Source organism: Leopardus geoffroyi, chromosome X (assembly GCF_018350155.1).
Source record: "Leopardus geoffroyi isolate Oge1 chromosome X, O.geoffroyi_Oge1_pat1.0, whole genome shotgun sequence".
Classification (NCBI taxonomy): Eukaryota; Metazoa; Chordata; class Mammalia; order Carnivora; family Felidae; genus Leopardus; species Leopardus geoffroyi.
In genome coordinates, this window is record NC_059343.1 from 28598010 (window position 1) to 28619065 (window position 21056).

General features: G+C 35.5%; 1 protein-coding gene across 9 annotated transcripts in view; it reads right to left on the reverse strand.

Annotated features, from left to right (window-relative positions):
- DMD (dystrophin) overlaps positions 1-21056 on the reverse strand; it is a 2127700-nt gene that overhangs the window by 1823575 nt on the left and 283069 nt on the right. For all 9 annotated transcript variants that reach the window (XM_045472664.1, XM_045472669.1, XM_045472671.1 and 6 more), the window contains exon 2: positions 20971-21032. In XM_045472664.1, coding sequence (XP_045328620.1) covers positions 20971-21032 — 62 coding nt within the window. The remainder of the gene's footprint in view (positions 1-20970; positions 21033-21056) is intronic.

Consider the following 21056-nt stretch of genomic DNA (forward strand, 5'->3'; position numbering starts at 1 on the left):
AAAGGGGAAGGTAATTCTTCATAATTCTAAAAGGAGGAAATATTTGTGAATCTTCTTCTTAAAAAGTTATCCAATAAATATCTGACTATCTTGTCAAAGTTTTACTATTTTTAGGTTAATGTTTTAATAGTTTTCCCAGGCATCAAACTACATTGCTGAAAGGACCATGAGCGAAAATATTCAAATAGTTTCTACTGCCCCGCCAACTCATTTAGTCAATGTTTATTCAACCAATAGAGAGGTGAAAAATGACCTGACTCGTCTGATTAGTATGAACAAACAGGTTTTGTGAAAGTTTTGCTTAAACTTACCCACTTTGGACCAACCACATTCAGATTTTAATTACTTTATCTAAACTACTTACTTTACAACGTCGCGACTGATTTGTCTTAAAAATGATTACATAGGACAGCACAGTGCTAAAATCAAGAGAATACCTGAAAAATTGCTATGTAACTCTTTCAAAATAAATACTACAAAGAGTGTATTCTAAAATGGCTAATTATCTTGTAAATTATTTTCATGTTTTATTTATTTTTGAGAGAGAGAGAGAGAGCACAGGAGCATGAGTGGGGGAGGGACAGAGAGACAGGGAGGCACAGAATCCGAAGCAGTTTCCACGCTCTGAGCTGTCAGTGCAGAGCCCGTCTGACACAGGGCTCAAACTCACGAAGTGTGAGATCATGACCTGAGTCGAAGTCGGACGCTTATCCGACTGAGCTACCCAGGGGCCCCTCCCGTAAATTGTTTTCTTTTTTTTTTTCTTTTTTTTTTTTCAACGTTTATTTATTTTTGGGACAGAGAGAGACAGAACATGAATGGGGGAGGGGCAGAGAGAGAGGGAGACACAGAATCAGAAACAGGCTCCAGGCTCTGAGCCATCAGCCCAGAGCCTGACGCGGGGCTCGAACTCACGGACCGCGAGATCGTGACCTGGCCGAAGTCAGACGCTCAACCGACTGCGCCACCCAGGCGCCCCCCGTAAATTGTTTTCAAAGAAATATTTTGATATTTAAAAGAAAGCAAAGTTAAGCTATCTTCTTTTTTTTTTTTTCAGTTTTATTGAGGTTTAACTGACAAAATAATAAGTTATTTAAAGTGTAGACTGTGATGATTTGACCTATGTATAGTACACCCGGTGTTGTCTTTTTTAAAAAAGTACATCTAAGGGTGCCTGGGTGGCTCAGTCAGTTTTGGCTCAGGTCACTAGGTTTCACAGTTCGTGGGATCGAGCTCTCCACTGGACTCTACATGCCACCGCGGAGCCTGCTTGGGATTCTCTCTCTCTGCCCCTCCCCCTGCCTGTGTACAAGCTCTCTCTCTCTTTCAAAATAACCAAACATGTAAAAAAATGTTCTCCTATGTTATAAATATTCTATTTAATTATGCAGAGCTCTCAATACTATATGATTATCATATCTAGTTATGTGCATACTTAAAAAAATTTCCCATTCTTGGGGTGCCTGGGTGGCTCTGTCGGTTAAGCCTCCAACTCTTGATTTCAGCTCAGGTCATGTTCTCACAGTTCATGGTTTCGAGCTCCTCATCAGGCTCTTCACTGACAGTGTGGAGCCCACTTGGGATTCTCTCTCTCCCTCTTTCTCTGCCCCTCCCCCATTTGTACTTGCGCCCTCTCTCTCAAAATAAATAAATATACTTTAAAAAAATTTCTCAGTCTGGGTGGAAATCTTTAGCTTTTTACCTAATATAGTTAAATTGTTATAAATGCTACCTACGTATTCTATTGTTTTATTTATTTTCTATGTACTTTTATTAATTTATTGAAAGTCTTGGAAAAATTAAAATGACTTTAACACTTAAAAAAAATCATCAATTCCTCATATTGTTGAGTCCCACATTTTTCACAACTGGAAAGGACCATATGCAACAACTTCTACAGTAGCTAAAGAGTGAAAAGAATTTCTTACGTGAATTACTTTATTCTTAACATCAATATTTCCAGAGTAGCTTCTATCTGTTAGGGCCGCATAGCTAGTGATACAAGGTGCGCAGAGTACCCACCCAAACTACAGTCTATAGGCTAATAACGGAAGTTCTAGACACTTTGTCAATAACTGTTCTACATGCTGTCATAGTTTGAAGAATGAAACTCAAAAACAGAAATGGCTAGAAATTCAGCATTCTTACAGCATTCTAAGATTTATAGATACAGTTCTACCAAAAAACAGTAGCTATCTCTGTTAAAAACCTGGTCACTTCAAAGAAAGTATATTGGTGGTGATCATGATAGGGAGAATGTGGGGGAAAATTTTATTTTTAAAAGTGTTCTGTTGATGAGGTTGGTAATGCATGTACTTATATGATTATGAGTGCCCTTGAGTTTCCTTCACTGATGACCAGTGAAGAAAAATAAAAGGTTGAGTCAGTTGAAAAAAAAAATGTTTTCTCAGTAAATCCTGTTTGTGATCTAGGCGGTTGATATGGTGGTAGAGTCCCCTCTCTAAGGAAACATAAGAGAAGGCAACTTGGCCAAGTGCAGAGCTGACATCCCTCAGGACCGTGTAACATGAGACCACCCTATCAGACTGTCTGTCCATACATTACCCATGTATGGGAGACAAAGAAGTAGAAAATGTGTAAAAGGCTACACCACCCGGCGTTTGGGATTCAGCTTTTCAGGTATGAACCCAAGTGAGCCCGTAGAGGCACAAATAAAGTTCCTTCCTATAAAGCAAAGCCTTGGTGTCACGAGTCTGTGTGAGAAACCTGGTACAATGTGAGAACAGATTCAATGCTACATGTTCAAAGTTTCAGGTCCACGTTTTGAGTGAGAAAACAAAGAAGTGGAAGTTTTCTTATTCCCCCGTCCAACTTCAATGAAAGGTACATTTCATTCTCTTTTTTTCTGTTTCATTTCCTGGACTAGTCCTACATAATGTTAAGACAATTGAGAAACATGGATCATGTAACAAATTCAATATCAGTTTATAAGCCAAACTATGAAAGTCAGTAATAAATTTTGTGTTTTTACTTACTGCTTTGGGACAGTGAAGGTAGTTTTCACAGTAAAGTTTCATATTTTTTCTTCAATTCAGTTCTTAAAAAATGTGCTTTAGCCAATACTGTTCATTGCATATGGTTTGAGCTTGGCTTAAACCAGTACATCCTATGCTATTCAATGTAGCTCCTGTCAGTTACATGCAATTACCTCAAATAAAGTGAGACTTTAGACAACATTCTAATATACTGCACTTAGGCTGTCTAAAAATTTCTTGAAGATACCTCTGTAGCTACCTTTTCTAGTCTCTTTTGCAGTTAGGACGAACCAGGGAACTGGGTTTGGCACATGTTGGTGGAAATAACTTTAGTATCTTCCTGATCTGGTCAAAATATTTTAACATCCTCCTAAACATAAGCTGTCTGATATGATAGTCACTAGACACGTGTGGCCATCGAGCACTTAAAATACGGCTCTTCCAAACTAAAATGTGCTCCAAGTGTGTAAAATACACGACCTATCTTAAAGAGGTAATACAAAAACTATGGTAAAATCTCTCTTTAAAAATCAGTATATTGATCACATGTTAAAAAACATAATATTTTAGATATGTTGGGTTAAATAAAATGTATTACTAAAATAATTTCGGCTGGTTTTTTGTTTTTGTTTTTGTTTTTTACTTTATAAATGTGGCTACATTTTTTATTTACATAAAAGGTCCACATTGTATTTCTATGGGACAATGTTACCAAACTTCTCAGGGTTTTAGCTTTGTATTTTATTGAAATAAATCCACTATTCACTTCCTCATTCATTGATTATGCAGCAATATTTATTGTGATTCTATTGTGTGCCAGGTACTCTTCTAATGTCCCCTACTGATAAGATAGAGGATGAAGTGTTGGGAGAGCAGAATATGACACCCCAACACACGTCTTTTTGGCATAAGAAATGTTTTGAGCTGCAGGGGATCAAGACCTGGAAGACAAGGTAAAGCTTTCTCTCTCCGCCTGAGAGGCCTAAAAGAACTTCACCAGGGGGCAGGAAGTGAGCCACTACCAGAGATAATGTTTTCTTCTGAGAGACTTGTCTGCACAGCAGGGCAAGGATTTGTTTACCAAACATTTCCTCTTCTGACCTTCCTGAGAAGTGTCTGACTCCCTTTTGAATCTCTACACTCCCATCCCATTCCTTAGCTCAGGATGGCTAAGGAATCACAGTTGCCTGACTGCCCCTGAGTTGTGCAGGGGAGGAAAACTTTTCCCTTTTTTTCTTCCAGGTTCTTTGGTTGGCCTAATAATTACACTGATATAAGAGACTAACAGGTGAAAACAGATTTAAGTTTATATGTATGGGAGCTCCTAAACAAAGGAGAATCAAAGAAGTGGCTAGAGCTGGCAGCTTTTGTATCTTTTAGGCAAGGAAAGAAGAAATTTTTGAAGAATTAACAAGACAAAGGGCTTTGGGATTGGGGTAGCAAATTAATAAAGTAATAAGATCTGTTTAAATAGCCATCTTGGCATTGAACTCCCTATCTGTGGTGATGAGGATGCCTTCTACCCTCCTATACAGGGAAGGTACGTATCACATGGGAGATTCATTTCCTACTTTCAAGGAGACAAAGGAAGGCCAGAGTGTCCTTCTTGCACTGACTGTTTCTTTAAAAACTTGAATTCAAAACAATCACTTGCCAAACTGGCATATTTTCGGGTGACACATTCTCCTCCCTTTCACTCTCTTATCCTTGTGGGGTTCTTGTGTATAGGAATGAAATTAAATATTTTTCTTCTCGTGTTTTAATTTCTCTTCTTATCGGAGGGAGGTGTCACCTAAGAATCTGGAAGGAAAAAAACTGTCTTTCTTCTCCTACTTGGGCATGTAACTCCATGATAAAAATGGGGCTGTGAGTACTTGATATAGGAAATGAATTCTGTGGAAAGATTTTTTGTGCTCAGACGACAATTCCTGTCAGGGAAAGCAGGATTGACTTTGTGAATGGTGTTTTAAGATCCATAGATGCTGGGTCCTGTCTATTAGGAAGAATGAGCACACAGAGTTATGAAATGTTAAAAGACTCCTGTGCCTCATTCTTTGGACTTCAAGGACTATGACAGTTTGGCAATGCCTGTGAATTGTCCAGGGCTTTTATGACTATGGTGATAATTCTGAAACAGGGACACTCAACTTTAAGAGCAGTTTAAGTTGGACTATTTAGATTTAACTGCTGAAAAGATTTGCTTTTTTTCAGTCTTTTGCAAATACTGAAAACTACTCACAAATGATCTGAGTTAGTTCCCATTATGATTCAAGGGGTTTAGACATTCAGAGTTCTCAGACTTTTTTTTTTCTTGCGTAGAGAAAAGGTAGATGGCTCCTTTGCAGGTTCTTTCCATTATATATTACTCTATCAGAGACTGTCTTTGTGTGTTCAACCAACTCTTTATTACGTAGTATTAATTTTACATGTATGTAAAACCTAATTAGCAAATCCAGGTCATTAAAAATGAATTTAAGCAAAATGAAAGAAAGCCTTTTAAGAACAAATATGAAGCCAAAGCAATCTTGAAAAAGAGGAACAAAACTGGAGGTATCACAATCCCGGGTTTCAAGAAATACTGCAAATCTGTAGTCACCAAAACAGTATGGTAGTGGCACAACCACAGACGTGCAGATCAGTGGAACAAACCAGAAAGCCCAAGAATAAACCCACAATTACATAGTCAACTAATCTTCAACAAAGGAGGCAAGAATATGCAATGAGAAAAACACAATTTCTTCACCAAATGATGTTGGGAAAACTGGACAGCAAAATGCAAAAGAATGAAACTGGACCACTTTCTTAACACCATGTGCGAAAATAAACTCACAATGGGTGAAAGACCAAAATGTGAGACCTGAAACCATAAAAATCCTCGAAAAGAACATGGGTAATAATTTATCTGACATCGGCCATAGCAACATCTTTCTATATAATAGGTCTCCTGAGGCAAGGGAAACAAAACCAAAAATAAACTGTTGGGACTCCATCAAAATAAAAAGCTTTTGCACAGCAAGGAAACAATCAACAAAATTAAAAAACAACCTACAAAATGGAGAAGATATTTGCAAATGACATATCGATAAATATACAACAAACTTACACAACTCAACACAAAAAAAAACCCCAAATAATTCAATTAAAACATGGCCGGAAGATATGAACAGAGATTTCTCCAAAGACACACATGCCCTACAGACACATGGAAAGATGTTGGACATCAGTCTTATCAGGGAAATGCAAATCAGAACCATAAAAAGGTATCACCTCATACTTGTCAAAATGGCTAAAATTAAAAATACAAAAAACAAGTGTTGGTGAGGATGTAGAAAAGAGGAGCCCTCATGCACTGTTGGTGAAAATGCAAACTGGTGTATTCACTGTAGAAAATAGTATGGGGGTTCCTCAAAAACTTAAAAATAGCATTACCATACAATCCACTAATTCTACTACTGGTATTGACCCAAAGAATACAAAAATACTAATGTGAAAAGATACATGCACTCCTATGTTTACTGCAGCGTTATTTATAACAGCCAATTATGGAAGCAATCCAAGTGTCTTATTGGTAAATAAATGGATAAAGAAGATGTGGTGTGTGTGTGTGTATGTGTGTGTGTATATAATGTGTGCATATATTATATATATGTATATATATATGTATATAATGTATATATGTGTACACACACATATATATGTATATATATATACATATATATATATGTATATATATATATATACATATATATATATGTATATATATATATATATACATATATATATATATGAATAGTACTCAGCCAAGAAAAAGAATGAAATCTTGCTATTTGCAGCAACATGGATGGATCTAGAGGATATAATGCTAAGTAAAATAACTCAGAGAAAGACAAATACCACATGGGCTTTACTCATAAATGGAATTTAAGAATCAATGAACAAAGAAAAAAAGAGACAAACTAAAAACCGGACCCTTATATTCAGAGAAAAAACTGATAGTAGTTACCAGATGGGAGGTGGGTCAGGGGATGGATGGAATAGGTGAAGGGGATTAAGAAAAAAATGCATGAGAAAGGTACCACTTATTCAATTTTCTATTTGGGGCTGAAAACCCTAATTCTTTTGATTTTTTCATAGGACTTTTTATCCTGATATTCCAATCATTGTTCTCCTTCGTACCTTGCTTTATCTGAGTTTCCTCAACACTTTTTTGTTTCTGTTTTTAATGTTTATTCTTCATATGTTTTTTAAAAGCAGAGGTATCAACTCTGTATATTAATACTAATAAAGTTTACCATACAGAACTGTGAAAGAATCAAAATAACATTCCAGTTGTTATACCCCAAAATTCTAATTCATCTTTTAAGAAAAATAATATTACCTACTCATTCATCTTTTGGTTCTGTTCACACTCAAGAAGTAAAATACTTTGCAAATGGCAGAGTTGACTCTACCATCTGTGCCTGTATATATCTGATCCATCATATTTTTTCACTTAGAAGGTAAGAGTATAATATGACCAGTGCAACATAGTTAGACCATAATATCTATGGGTGATTTATTTTCTCAAAAACATATGGAAAAAAATATTCTCATAGACACCTACTACCAGAAATCCTAGAACTGAATACGAAACACAGACACGCAGACACACACACACACACACACACATCTTCTCATCGACACGAAAACAAACAACAAATGTTGTTACGCATGAAGAATAAAATCTTTATGATTTTATGCATTTTGCAGAGCAGAAGAAAGCTAGCACTATTTGTTTTATAATTCGAGCTTGCTGATCAGCCAACCTAAAACTAGGATAAAATAGTGAGGAGGAGCAAAATAGGCCACTCTAAAATACGCCACTCCAAAATATGCCACTTTGGTGTGTGGATTATTTTGAGCTGAAGTCAATCAAGACCTAGCTGACTCAAGAAAAACATTTACCTCTTTCTTAACTACCTAAAAGAATTTAGGTAGGGGGCCTGGCCCAGAAAGACAGCTATTATCAGAAATAACTTTGGATCTGAGGGCCCTATCTATCTGCTCTTCTTATCATAGAGTGAAATACCCTCCTCCCCTTTGAAGTCCCAGGCCCCTGTGCCATTCTTTAGCTCAGGATGGCATACAAGCCTCAACTGCCCTAATTTGCCCTTGAGTCTCTTATCTTCAGGGCTCCCATATGTATGAAATTAAATTTTCATTTAATCTGTTTTATATCAGTTTAAATATTAGACCACCCAAAGAACCTTCAGGGGGAAGAAAAGAACATTTTTCCATCCCTACAAGAGAAAAGGCACTAAATATAATATATATTGTAACTGTTTAGGATCTTAGACTATCAGGCAATATACTTAATGATCTCTAAATTGTTGTTTTTAATCCAAACTAGTGGCTACTATGACTTAGATGACAGATTTGATCCTGAGGGGATAGATTAAAATGCCTTAAATATAGGCTCTGACTAAATTTCCAATGTCTACTACAATAATACTCTACTTACATAGCTTATTTAGAATACTATCAGAGGAAATCTTCATTTGAACTGCTTCTTTCAAAATATATGTGCATACTATATAATGAGGCATACCTAAACAGCAACGGAATATTGCTGACATTCCAAAAGTGTATTCAATTCTTCAAAAGTCAGTTATGGTAATAAAATCTGTAATATAAAACATTCTGCTTTGCCTTTATTCTTAAAAGGTAGAGGCTAAATCAATTCTTCCTGAAAACTGGCATAGTGAAATAAAACATTTCCATCCTTTGTGGTAATAAACAATGTTCCAGATTCCTGAAAAGACCAGTAGAGACAATCTAAGCCAACATTCACTGTTTCTAAATGTATCTATTTCTCCTTCAAAATCAGGAAAACACATTAGTCTGAATGTGTAGATATACTTTAAAAATTTTTATCTGAAGCCTGTCAGTAAAATGAGACAGAAAGAAAAAATTTTTAAAAAGGTATAAATCTATAAATGTAAATAGAACAGAAGAAGATTTGGAGATGCACTTGCTTGCCTTATGACAAAACCAAAGGTTTCTTTTTTTTTTTTTTCTTTTAAGAAATAAAATTTATTTCTGGAAAAAAAATATTAACTCTAAAAGTGATTTATTTTTTTTAAATATGAAATTTATTGTCAAATTGGTTTCCAGACAACACCCAGTGAGCATCCCAACAGGTGCCCTCCTCAATGGTATTGAGGAAACCAAAGGTTTCAAGGTTCACACCTATTACCTGCCCAAAATCTGAAATCAGATGTTCTTCCAATGAACTGTAGCTCCTTTTAATTTGGGATGATACTTAGCAAGGAACATCTGAGTGCCAGTGTGATACTATGATTTATAATAAGGAATAAACACTTGTCCTTTGTCCTACTTTCAGGCAGAGAACTCCTAAAACCCTAGGAATATCCTAAGTGATAAGAACAAAGAGCTGTCTTTTGTTATGTCAACGAGGCAACTTTTGGAAAGCCTTTGGGCAATCTAGGAAGTGAGCTGTTACCAGGGGAATCAACTTCCTGATCAGAGGTTTGGAATTCAAAGTCCTGCCCAATCCCTCCCCCCAACCCCTACTGGGGAGGGGAGAGGGGCTAGAAGGTGAATCAGTTATCAATGGCCTGTGATTTAATCAATCATACCTTGGTAACAAGGCTTCCATAAAAACACAAAAGGGTGGGGTTTGGAACACCTCCAGGGTGGTAACCATGGGAGATGTAGGGAGAGTGGTGCACTCAGAGACGCGGGATGCTCAGCACCCTTTTCCCAGGCGTTGCCCTGTGCAGCTTTTCCATCTGGATGATCCTGAGTTATATCCTTTTCTAATAGACTGGTAATGTAGTAAGTAAAATGTTTCTCTGGGTTCTATGAGCAGCTCTCGATAATTAATGTAACCTAGGGAGGGAGTCTTTGAAATCTCTAATCTACAGCCAGTGGGTCAGAAGTACAGGTGACAACCAGGACTTGGTGACTAATTCTGAAGTTGGGTGGGGGCAGTCTTGTAGAACTGGATCTTTAACCTGTGGAATCTGACACTATTTCTGGGTAGAAGAGTGTCAGCAGTGAGGAGGAATATAGGAAACCCAGATGATGTCCCAGAATTGCTGTTGGTGTGGAGAGATCACTCCCCACCCCCAATATACACACACATTCAGGTTGGAACAGAGTGTTGTTAGAATCATTACAGCTAAGGTGTATCCATTGTTACTAGGCCTTCCCAGTTGACAGGAAATCTATTTTTAGAAAATACATTTAGGAGCGCCTGGGTGGCTCAGTGGGTTAAGTGTCCGACTTCGGCTCAGGTCATGATATCACGGTCCGTGAGTTCAAGCCCCACGTCGGGCTCTGTGCTGACAGCTCAGAGCCTGGAGCTTGCTTTGGATTCTGTGTCTCCCTCTCTCTCTGACCCTCCCCGTTCATGCTGTGTCTCTCTTTGTCTCAAAAATAAATAAACATTAAAAAAAAAAAGAAAATACATTTAAAGAAGTTATGAGTTTTTAATGAAATTTTCAATTCAAATTTAATATTACAGATCTTTTACCCCAAAATTTTACATTATAATTTTATATGTCTTCTTTGAGTCTGCTATCCCTTCACTAGTACTCTCATGGGTTTTTTTTCTTTTTTTTTTTTTTTTTGCTTGCTTATTTTTCTATATAAACTTTATTTTTTATTATTATTTTTTAAGTTTATTTATTTATTTTGAGAGAGAGAGAGTGCTGAAGGGGCAGAGAGAGAGGCAGGGAGAGAGAACCACAAGCCAGTCTGCAATGTCACAACACAGAGCCCAATGTGGGGCTTGAACTCACAAACTGTGAGATCATGACCTGGGCCAAAATCGAGAGTTGGACGCTTAGCTGACTAAGCCACCCAGGTGCCCTGTATATGACCTTTAAAGTCAGCTTGTCTAACTCCAAAAGAAAAAGTTACTTTCATTGCAATGTCATTTAACTTAAACATTAACTTAAAGAAACAGACATATTTATGATGTTAAATCATGCTCTCTAGGAACAAGGTAGGCCTTTCCCTTTGAATTTTCTTTAGAATCTTTAGGAAGAGTTTTAAATACAGGTTTTGAAAGTCTCTTGTTAAATTTGTTTCTTGTTTTTAGTTTTGTAAATGAATATGTCTGATCTATAGTATCTTCTAGCTCACCTTTTAATATTTTAAATAAATATTTGATGGGGAAGTTGAGGCTTATGGATGTTTAGTAATTTATTTAAGTTTACACTAAGTGGTGAACTTAGAATTAAAACTCAGCCTTTATACTTATTTCCTGAATGCCTCCTACCACATTAGACCAAATATTTGAATATCTAATAGCAAAGTGGTCAATAGCCCCCAAATATACCTCTTTCTCCTTTCTTCCTGAGTTCCTATCCCAATTTAGACTATCTATATCTGCTTAGTGTCCCAAGATATTATCTTGCATCCATCAGATTCATTCCTGGCTCCCCTTTACGAATCATTAACCAATCCTTGTTGTTTCCATCTAAATAAGTTTTCTTCGTTTATATTATCTTGGCCTCCTACCAGGACTTTCCCATTGCTTGATGGATAGGTTCCGGAAGCACTTGGAAATGTGGGTCTTGAGCTCAGTGTTACAAATGTGTATTTGGAAGTTGTATACTCAAAAATCAGTTCCTGCATGCATCCTAAGGATCAAGCCCAGGATTAGGCCCTGGACAGAGATGGTATTTTAAGACATGAAAGAACAAAAATGGAGAAAGTGGTGACAGAAGAAAGGACTGAGATAATGGCCAGTATGACCAACTTCAGTTTCAACTCCTCTCTCCCTGTCTTCCTTCCTTATTTCCATTCATTCCATTCATTCAGTAAATATTTATTGAATATCATTGTACACCAGGAAGAAATATACTCAGGGCTGAGTACGCAACGATGACTGAGTCAAATTTCAGACCCTCAAAGATCTCATTTAGTACATGTAAAACATATGTAAACAATAATTATAAGACATTTGACATAGGTCCTACATAGGAAGGAAGGAAGGAAGGAAGGAAGGAAGGAAGGAAGGAAGGAAGGAAACTATTGGTAAATCAAGCCTGACTCCATTGATTTCTGGCTATCCAACATAGAACATGGGAGACACAAAGATCAAGTTAATTCCAACGCAAATGTACTAGATTTACATGCACATTTCTCACACAAACATGTGCAGTATGCACACACACACACACACACACACAGTGATAGAGGTACTCTGTATCTTATAATTTTTGTTTTAAGATTGAGATAGCTTTTTTAATTTTTGACCTTAAGGTTAATTTAAGGAGCTGAAAATAAATACTCATTCCATGAAAATATACTAAAATGGAAATTATTTTCAATGATTTCACATGAGAAATTTACCTATACTTTCCTACTAAACTCTCCCCTTCAACAGTCTTTCTTACTCCAGTAAATAGTCATTCTATCCTTCTTTACATTCAGGCTAAAACTTTTAAACCAATTTTTTTTGAAAAACTATTTATCTCCCCTCTCTCTATCTCCACATCTTCTAGTCCGTCTATAAATCCCATTATATGTACTTTCCAAACTATGACCATTTCCCTCCAGGTCCATGGTTACCAACCTAGTTCTGGTCCCATACACACCCAACTTGGATTATTACACTAATCTTTAGCTTATTTCTCAAATTCTACATTTATATCTTACATTATAATTTACATTGCTTCCAGCCACTGCTTGAAACGCTCAGCTCCTAATCTACCATGGGAAGTCAAAACCTTTACAATGGTCAACAGGTTCTACCTAATTTGTCCCCCCAATACCATTTCACCTGTCATTCATAGTACTCATCCCCAATCACTCTAAATCAAGCACCGTGTTGTCCTCTGAACACACAATCTGTCCTCAGGACCTTTGTACATGTTCTTCTTTCTGCCTGGAATTGTTTTTCTTCCATCATGTTTCTTATATGTCTTTTTAGATAGGTCTTCTTAGGATCCACTATACGAAATAGCAACCCACCTTATTCTTTCCTTACCCTACTTTAACATTCCTTTTAGCATCCATCACTATTTGAAATTCTCTATTCTAGTTTCAGAAAAAAAAAAAAAATGACAAAAAAATACAGAGAATGTCATATAATTTGTTAAATGTTTCCTTGTTTAGTTTCACTCATCTTAATCATAGGGCTCAATGATTAAAGGGATTTTTGTTCTCTCCACTGCCATGTTCAAACATCTAGAGCACATGACCTGTAATAGGGGCTCAATAAATAAGTTAATGAATGTAGGCTTTGTGTGTATTTCTGTCAAAACATGTTTCCTTAAATATAAATGATTTTTTTATGAAGGGCAACAACTTAATGCATAGACAGTATATACAAAATATTTACTCACTACCTGACATAAGAGCTGTAGAAAATTTTAATAATAGGAACAAGTTCTACCTGGGAACCTCCAAGTTCTTGGGCTCTCTTGCTAGACCTATGGAATCAGAAACTCTGGCAATGAGCCCCAGTAATCTGTTTTAGCAAGCTCTCTAGGTAATTCTGATGCAGTGTGGTAATGAGTATGCGTGATATCAAACAACTCTACAAAAAAAAATGTAACCCGCTTGCATTTTCATTTTAGATTCACATGACTATTCCCTAAGTGTAAACTGTAGGCTTCATACTCAATTTTGCAGAAAGGATTGGTAGTAGTAGGGCAGTCTAATTGCTCTGTCATTGCCTATTGTTTTAGCATTTTTCAATCAGAAGGAGAATATTAATATGATTAAACCAATGTCTCACTGTCGGACCAACTGGCCCCAACAACAATGCAATTATTCAGGAATGGCTTTGTGTTCTCTCACATCCTCCATTTTCTGCTCACACAGATCTCCTTGGCCACGCGCCACTTGATAGGCCAAGCTTCTTCAATTACTCAGTGTTTTTTTTTTTTGTTGTTGTTAAGGCAGCCTTATGCTACAGGTTTTTTAAATTTTTTATTATTATTATTTTTGAGAAAGTGTGAGTGGGGGAGGGCAGTGTGAGTGGGGGAGGGCAGTGTGAGTGGGGGAGGGCAGAGACAGAAGGGGACAGAGGATCCAAGGCCAGATCTTTGCTGCCAGCAGAGAGCCTGATGTGGGGCTTGAACTCACAAACTGTGAGATCATGACCTGAGCTGAAGTCAGATGCTCAACTGACCGAGCCATGCAGGTGCCCCAATTGTTCTGTATTTCCACATGCAATCCCTGATGACTTCACCTCCCTTTAAATTGTCTTCATGTGGACAACCTCAGATTAAATGTCACCTCTCAACAAAAAGCTGTCATCCTCTCTAAGCAGTCATTCTTTCTTCTCTTCCCATGACACTTGTAATAAATTAAAGGAAATATCTTATTTTAATTAGTTGTATACATAATTGTTTCTTCCCTCCGAAAATAATCTTTTAGAAAAGAAAACATAAGGTATCTTGTGCTTTTTACAGTATATAATATGTCTGCTACAAATATCAATCGGTATTTGTTGAATCTTGAAAGGTGACTTTAGCAACCATCTATCCCTGGTGGGATGGTACCAGAGTGCCAACTACTTTTCTCAAAATGAAAATAAACGACGAAATTCAATATATGCTGTCTTGCTAGAATGTTATACTGGGCCCTAAGACAAAATAAATCAGAAAACTAATGCATTTGCCTATCAGCTACAGAAATTTTGTTCCCTAGGAACAATCATGCTAATTGGTAAATATTTACATTTTCCAGCTAAATATGCCTGCCACAGAAACCACTCTATACTATAAGGGTATAGCAATCAACAATTCCAATTTTCTTATAAGACATTTCAGACCATAGTAGCTTAAAGAGCAAAACATGTGTACCTTCTAAAACTATCTAGAATTATTAAGAACTCAGAAACAGTGCGTTAATAAAGAGCATCTTTCTAAGACAGACCTACAAAATAAACAATAAATTATTTGTCTTTCATTAAAAATAGTGAGACCTATCACAATCCAATTTTCCTTTCACTAACTGAATGATGTTCTTTCTTACTTGCGTACTTTGCAAAGATTAGATTCAAGAAAACATTTAAGGGAATGGTTCTCAGTGGATTAGACCATTAGCATAATTATCTCAATTACAAACACAGACACATCATTCTAGAAGTCATCTTAACATCTAGTGTAGACGTTAAGAGTCCACAATGCCAGTAAAGCAATATTTCATATTTCTCCTAAGATTATTTTAAATAAATATTTAAATTCTTTCTTATACACAATAATTTGTGATCAGTGGAAATGAAAATTCATATTAATAAATAAAAATACTCACAACATAGATATTTATATTGATAACTAGATTACTTCACTTACCCAAACTCAGCAAGTGCTAGTATTCACATTTAATATATCGGAAATCATTTGGAAATAATCAATTACAAATCTCCCTCAACAACAGTTGAGTTATGGGGTTACTAAACTTTTGAAGGTAGATTATAAAGCATCTCCTGGTAATGCAAGCATTAAACACCTTCTACTCTCAAGTTTTCAATGTCCTCAAACTTATCAATTCTGAGATGAGTCCCAAGAAAAGCAGAGCACTTGGTAGATGGAATAATTGTCACAACATTCACAGATATGGAAAATACCATGGATTTCAGAGTCCAGTTTCTTGGGTTCCAGCTTCCATTTACCTCAAGCAAGCTGCCTACACTCACTCATTATCTCATGATATCACTAGAACAACCATAAAGATATTATTGAATAGTGTCATTAATATGAGGATATACAGGAACAAAGTTTCTAATCTGCACAATTTCAGAAATGAGGAGGTCTATAGTTTCCTGTACCAATATTCATCTCACCCAAACAACTATACCAAATAATTCAAGTGTTATCAAAGCATTGTATGCGCTGTGTTAGGGCTCAGGGAAGGTCTCCCTAAGACATGCCATGGTGGCGTATTATTACTTTGAATTAAAATTACTTAAGAAAGAGGGCAAGAAGAACACTCTGACTTTCCTTTGTCCCTCTCAAAGCAGGAAATAAATGTCTCACGTACAAGTTATCTTCTCTGTGCCAGGAGGTAAAGAGACGTTCTTACCATCAGAGACAGGGAATTAAGGGCTAAAGAAACTATATAAACCAGAGGCTATGTAAATAAACCTTGTCACTTTTACTAATTTGCTACCCCAGCACAAATTCTATTTAAAATTCCTTATCAATTGAAGCTTCCAAACATAGGTTTCTTTATTCTGTCAGCTCCTTTGTCTAAAATGTATAAAAGCTGCAGGCCTTGGTCGTTTTTTTGGGGATCTCCATGTTACCACTGGTCTTAAGTGTGCATGTAATTTACCTTTGTTGTTGTTGTTGTTGTTTTCTCCTGTTAACCTGTCTCATATCAATTTAATTCTTAGACCAGCCAAAAGAACATTTCAGAGTAAAGGAAAATTTTCCTCTCGAATAGCTGCTTATCACGATCCAGAGATACAGTTCACTGCCCTTCATTTTATTTAGTAAACTAATTCTTTCAGATACCAAAAAGTAGGGACAAACAGGAAGCCAGGGACAGAGTGGCGAGTTTATTTCTATGGTGATCCTTCTAGAATACAATACCTCTATTCTATCACCTATGTTATATCAGGCCCCTTGAGTAGGAGCTGTATATAAATTTGTTAGCTGTATATCAGTTTTGAACTGACACAGAGTAAATGTATACATATTGCTACCTATTTCAGAAAAACAAAGTTTTGCTTCTATGTCTCATTATGTTTCTTTTTGTATAATGAAACTGATTCTTTTTAAACATATAAAATGCTTACTGAGTGTGAGTCCATGTATGTTCATGTGCATATGTGTGTTGAGGGCATGGATTGGCATACGGAGTGTAGTAGGATAATAAAACATAAATAAATGGTGTATTCTGCCCGAGGAAAGTAGCCAAAATTGTGTTCAAGAAAGAAGTGAGCAACCATCCAGGAAAATTGCATAAATATATGATCCTTCAATTCAGAAAATATACTACACAGTAACAAAAATGGCAATATTCTTTGTTTATGTTTTAGTATTTACGAAGCTCTATTAATGTTTTCTTAGAAAGCAGACATGGACATATAAGGGAAATAAGACTCAAAGCATTTTTTTATTCTATGTTTACCTTTCTTTCTGAAATAAATTCAACACAGTGAAATTTTCCTAAGTCTCATGATAGAGAGCTGTGTAAAGAAGTCTGCTTTACTGACTCACAATTTTAGCGTTAATCTGCATGACATCATCCTTATCATGTTGGCTAGGAGATAAATAATGATAAATTTGGGGGGAAATGTATGCTATACCAGTTAATTATATCTTGTATTATCATTATCCCCAGAGGGTAAAATCTGACTTTTTAGGTATAGATATATACACTGTGGCAATGAAGATATAAATGTGTCATCATATCATAAGCCATTGGGAAGTTCACAGACAAAACTAATTACACATTTCTACTTAATTTAAATAAAATATCAAGACGTCTACTACTTTGGGAAGAATCAGACAGAAAAGTGCAGTTGGAGGATAGAAATAAAGATAATCACTAAATCCAATGTAGGATCAAAACCATCATACAACTCACTGGGAGGTAGTTTAAATCTTTCAGTTGATTTAGTAGTAAATATTTCCCAGCAAAGACTGCTTTTTCTCTAACACAAACATCAAACAAGTTTTATGACAAAACTATTTTGGGTGATAATTTCAAGTGTACTTTCCTTGAATAAGCTTGTGTGAATGAACCTGTGCGATTCCTACTGTGTGAATCATATTTGCGGTAAACAGTAAACATTTTTAGGATTGTAAAATATCTACAAATTACATGAATATAATATTCACCTTGAATTAATCTTACGTAGCAATGGTTTTGTGTTTACGTGGAGATTTATAATGTTTGCTTATCTTTATAGAACAGATGTGATAAACCATATTCTAGTAGAAATTTTTGGAATTGAAAGTTAATAGATGACTTCTTTTGAAGAAGAGATAGAGTTTATTTTAAAATGGTACTGGAAAAGTAAAAACTTAGTTGGATTTACTACACAGGTACATTTGGCTTCAAATGACACAACACCATAAGGCTTTATTTAGTCACATTTCCCCCCTTAAATATCCCTTATGTAACTTCATAAAATAATGGAGAACTACTTTGTGGTCTCTTAATACTTTACAAATATTATATAAATGAATGTGTGTGAACCTCATTGTTAAGCACTGTAACTTATCGTATTCATTTTTATTATTATATGTGTATTCTCTGGTCTAATTTACCACACAGACAGATAATAATTTTTCACTGCTTTTTCTCTCTTTTAAAGTCTTCAATACATTGTTCTCTGTCAGAATTGTTCCTCTTTCCTTAAACTTAGCATATACTTAAATTTTGTACTACTGTCCAAATTGCATTTCTTATATTTATTTAGTGCACTGGTTCAGATCATTGGGGTTACAAAGAAAATATACATTCCTGCATTCAGTGGCATCCAATTTTCTCAGTCTCGAGTGGTTTGCTCTTTGAGGATCTTTTCTGTAGTGTCTCTCAGTCAGTAGAGCTTTCTTCATACAGGTTTCTAGATTCATTCTAGCCCAGAGTACTGGGCTCACCACTCTCTCACCAGTACAGCCCACTCAGGGCTACTCCATTTAGTAATTATCCAGTATCTCCCAAATGTGTAGGTTCCATGAGATCTGAAGATTGAATTTAAACTAATCTTGTGTCTCATACAGGCCTGGAATTCTGGTGAATGCCATGTAGTAAAAATATGTGTCAGTTGACATATCTCAGTTATGTTGATCTTTTGGTATCATCAATTGGTATAAACGGACTCAAGTAGCTTTCTCATAATTCTCACTACAAAAGCTTAGTCATTACTTGAAGTCTTGACAAGAAAAAATCAGGTAACATGGAAAATGTATCTTCAGATTTTCTAAATGAAAATTCAACACACACATATATAAATTTTATCTCTAAATACCTTTTGTCTTTGTAAATATTTATATTCCTGATACCTAGTATATTTCCCAAATATGAAACTTTGGTGACTCTCCTGATCCAACTGTAATAGGTTGAGGGAGAACATTTAGAAAATAAATGGAATAAGCAGAAGTTGAATTTGGAGGTGGGGATACTTTGGACAAAACACTCAATGCACTCATACATGTAATTATTTCACAGCCTTTAAAATATAGGCCCTCATAAGGGTAGGGAAAAATTGCTCTAAGGCAGTGCCAACAAAGTATTTATAGAAGGCAGCATATCAAGCTACGGTTTGTATAGTAGAATGTGAGTTGTGGTAAATGATACCTGAAATACCAACGTATAGAGAGTAATGATCTAGGTAGATCTGTGGGAAAGAGAATTCAGTGTTTGTCTTGGTTATCTTTACACACCTTATTAAAACAACTCACTGGTTTAATTCAAAGGTTCATAGTATTATGTCACATTTATTATTTCAAAAAATCTCCTTATGATTCTGATTTGTCTGTATATTTGTTCGAAAACTTTTATCCATTGCCTGTTTCAAAATTCCAAAATTAGAAAATTTTAATGAGACCAGTAGATATAGCAATAAACATCCATATATATATATATATATATACCATATACATCCATCTGATATACATTATGGGAATTAGGAATTCCTATCCTACATATTTCTGAGTTTAGCTTTCATTTATTCTTCTTCATTAGTGTTGTTACAACTTTTTTTTTATTACTTGTACCTATTTAGTTCCAAAAAAGTTTAGATTTCTAAAATACGTGTTCCTGTTTTATGTTTATTATGTAAAGTTCTGTATTAACAACTTATTACTTGTTAATTAAGTAAATGTAAATGAAATTTGCATATTTAAAATTCAGTAACTTTACTTCTTGCTAAAATATTGAAGATTACCTGGCAAAAATTCTGCCACAAAGTATCACTAACAATGGATGATACTTGAAAGCCTTTTGTAATAGTAATGGGAACACTTTTTATATTGCCTCTCCCAGTAGACTGTTCTGGATCCATTCCCAAGACTTTTTATAAAAAAAGGCAGAACCATGAAGAGAGTGATTCACATACATTAAGCCCCTCAGGCACTGTGGTCAAAATTTTCACCTATCTTGACCCTGTTAATCCTCCTTGTCACATGCAAAATAACCATTATTAGCTATTTTACTTCTCCTGAAGCTTGAATATGGGGACCATATTTTATTACCTTTCTATCTCCATTATTAGGAGTTGATTTGTTCGGTAGACCATATATATGTATATTCATATACATGATGGAAAAATGATTCACAAGGCATTAGATTTGCCTAAATTCAGAGTTATTAAATACAAATCCAAGTCTTTCCAACCTCAAAATGTACATAAACCTCCTTACATGGTACTCTTACTGCTAGTTTTCAAGGTAAGAACATTTTACTTTGTGTTCACACATAACTATCTGGAGTTGTGCCATCTATGGATTATAAATTAAGTTGCATTTGCAAAATAAATTTTATGAAGAGCATGGGTTGATGCCTGCAGAAAAAGAGGAGAATCTTCTTATCTTAAATTATTTGACACATGCCCTATGTGACAGGGCCAAACAGAGTCAAGGCAGTTATACGACTTTTTCATGAGCTGGTAAAGACCAAAAGGGACAAAAAAATGATCACTTCCAGACAGTAAAAGTCCCTCGGATCTTCTGCTAATGTGTGACATATACCAACTACTTGGCGGAAGACTGCTGTTATGATTCTTCGATGACTGATGTAATTAAAGAAACTCACATTATCATTAAGATTCAAAGACACATTTTCTCTAATTAAATGATTTCTCTTTACCATATATTCTGCAGCTTTTTCCTTAATTAAAAGTCAACATAATATTCCCACATTTGCACAGCTAAAGCAAAATGACACTATGATAAAAATAATATGGACATTTAAATTTACACAGGTAGAGTTCATTTTGAAAATTCAATCACTTACATTCTATCTTAAAAGAGAAGTAACAAAATATCCTTACCTTAGAAAACTGTGCATTTATCCATTTTGTGAATGTTTTCTTTTGAACATCTTCTCTTTCATCTGTAATGTAAAATTTTAAAAAGA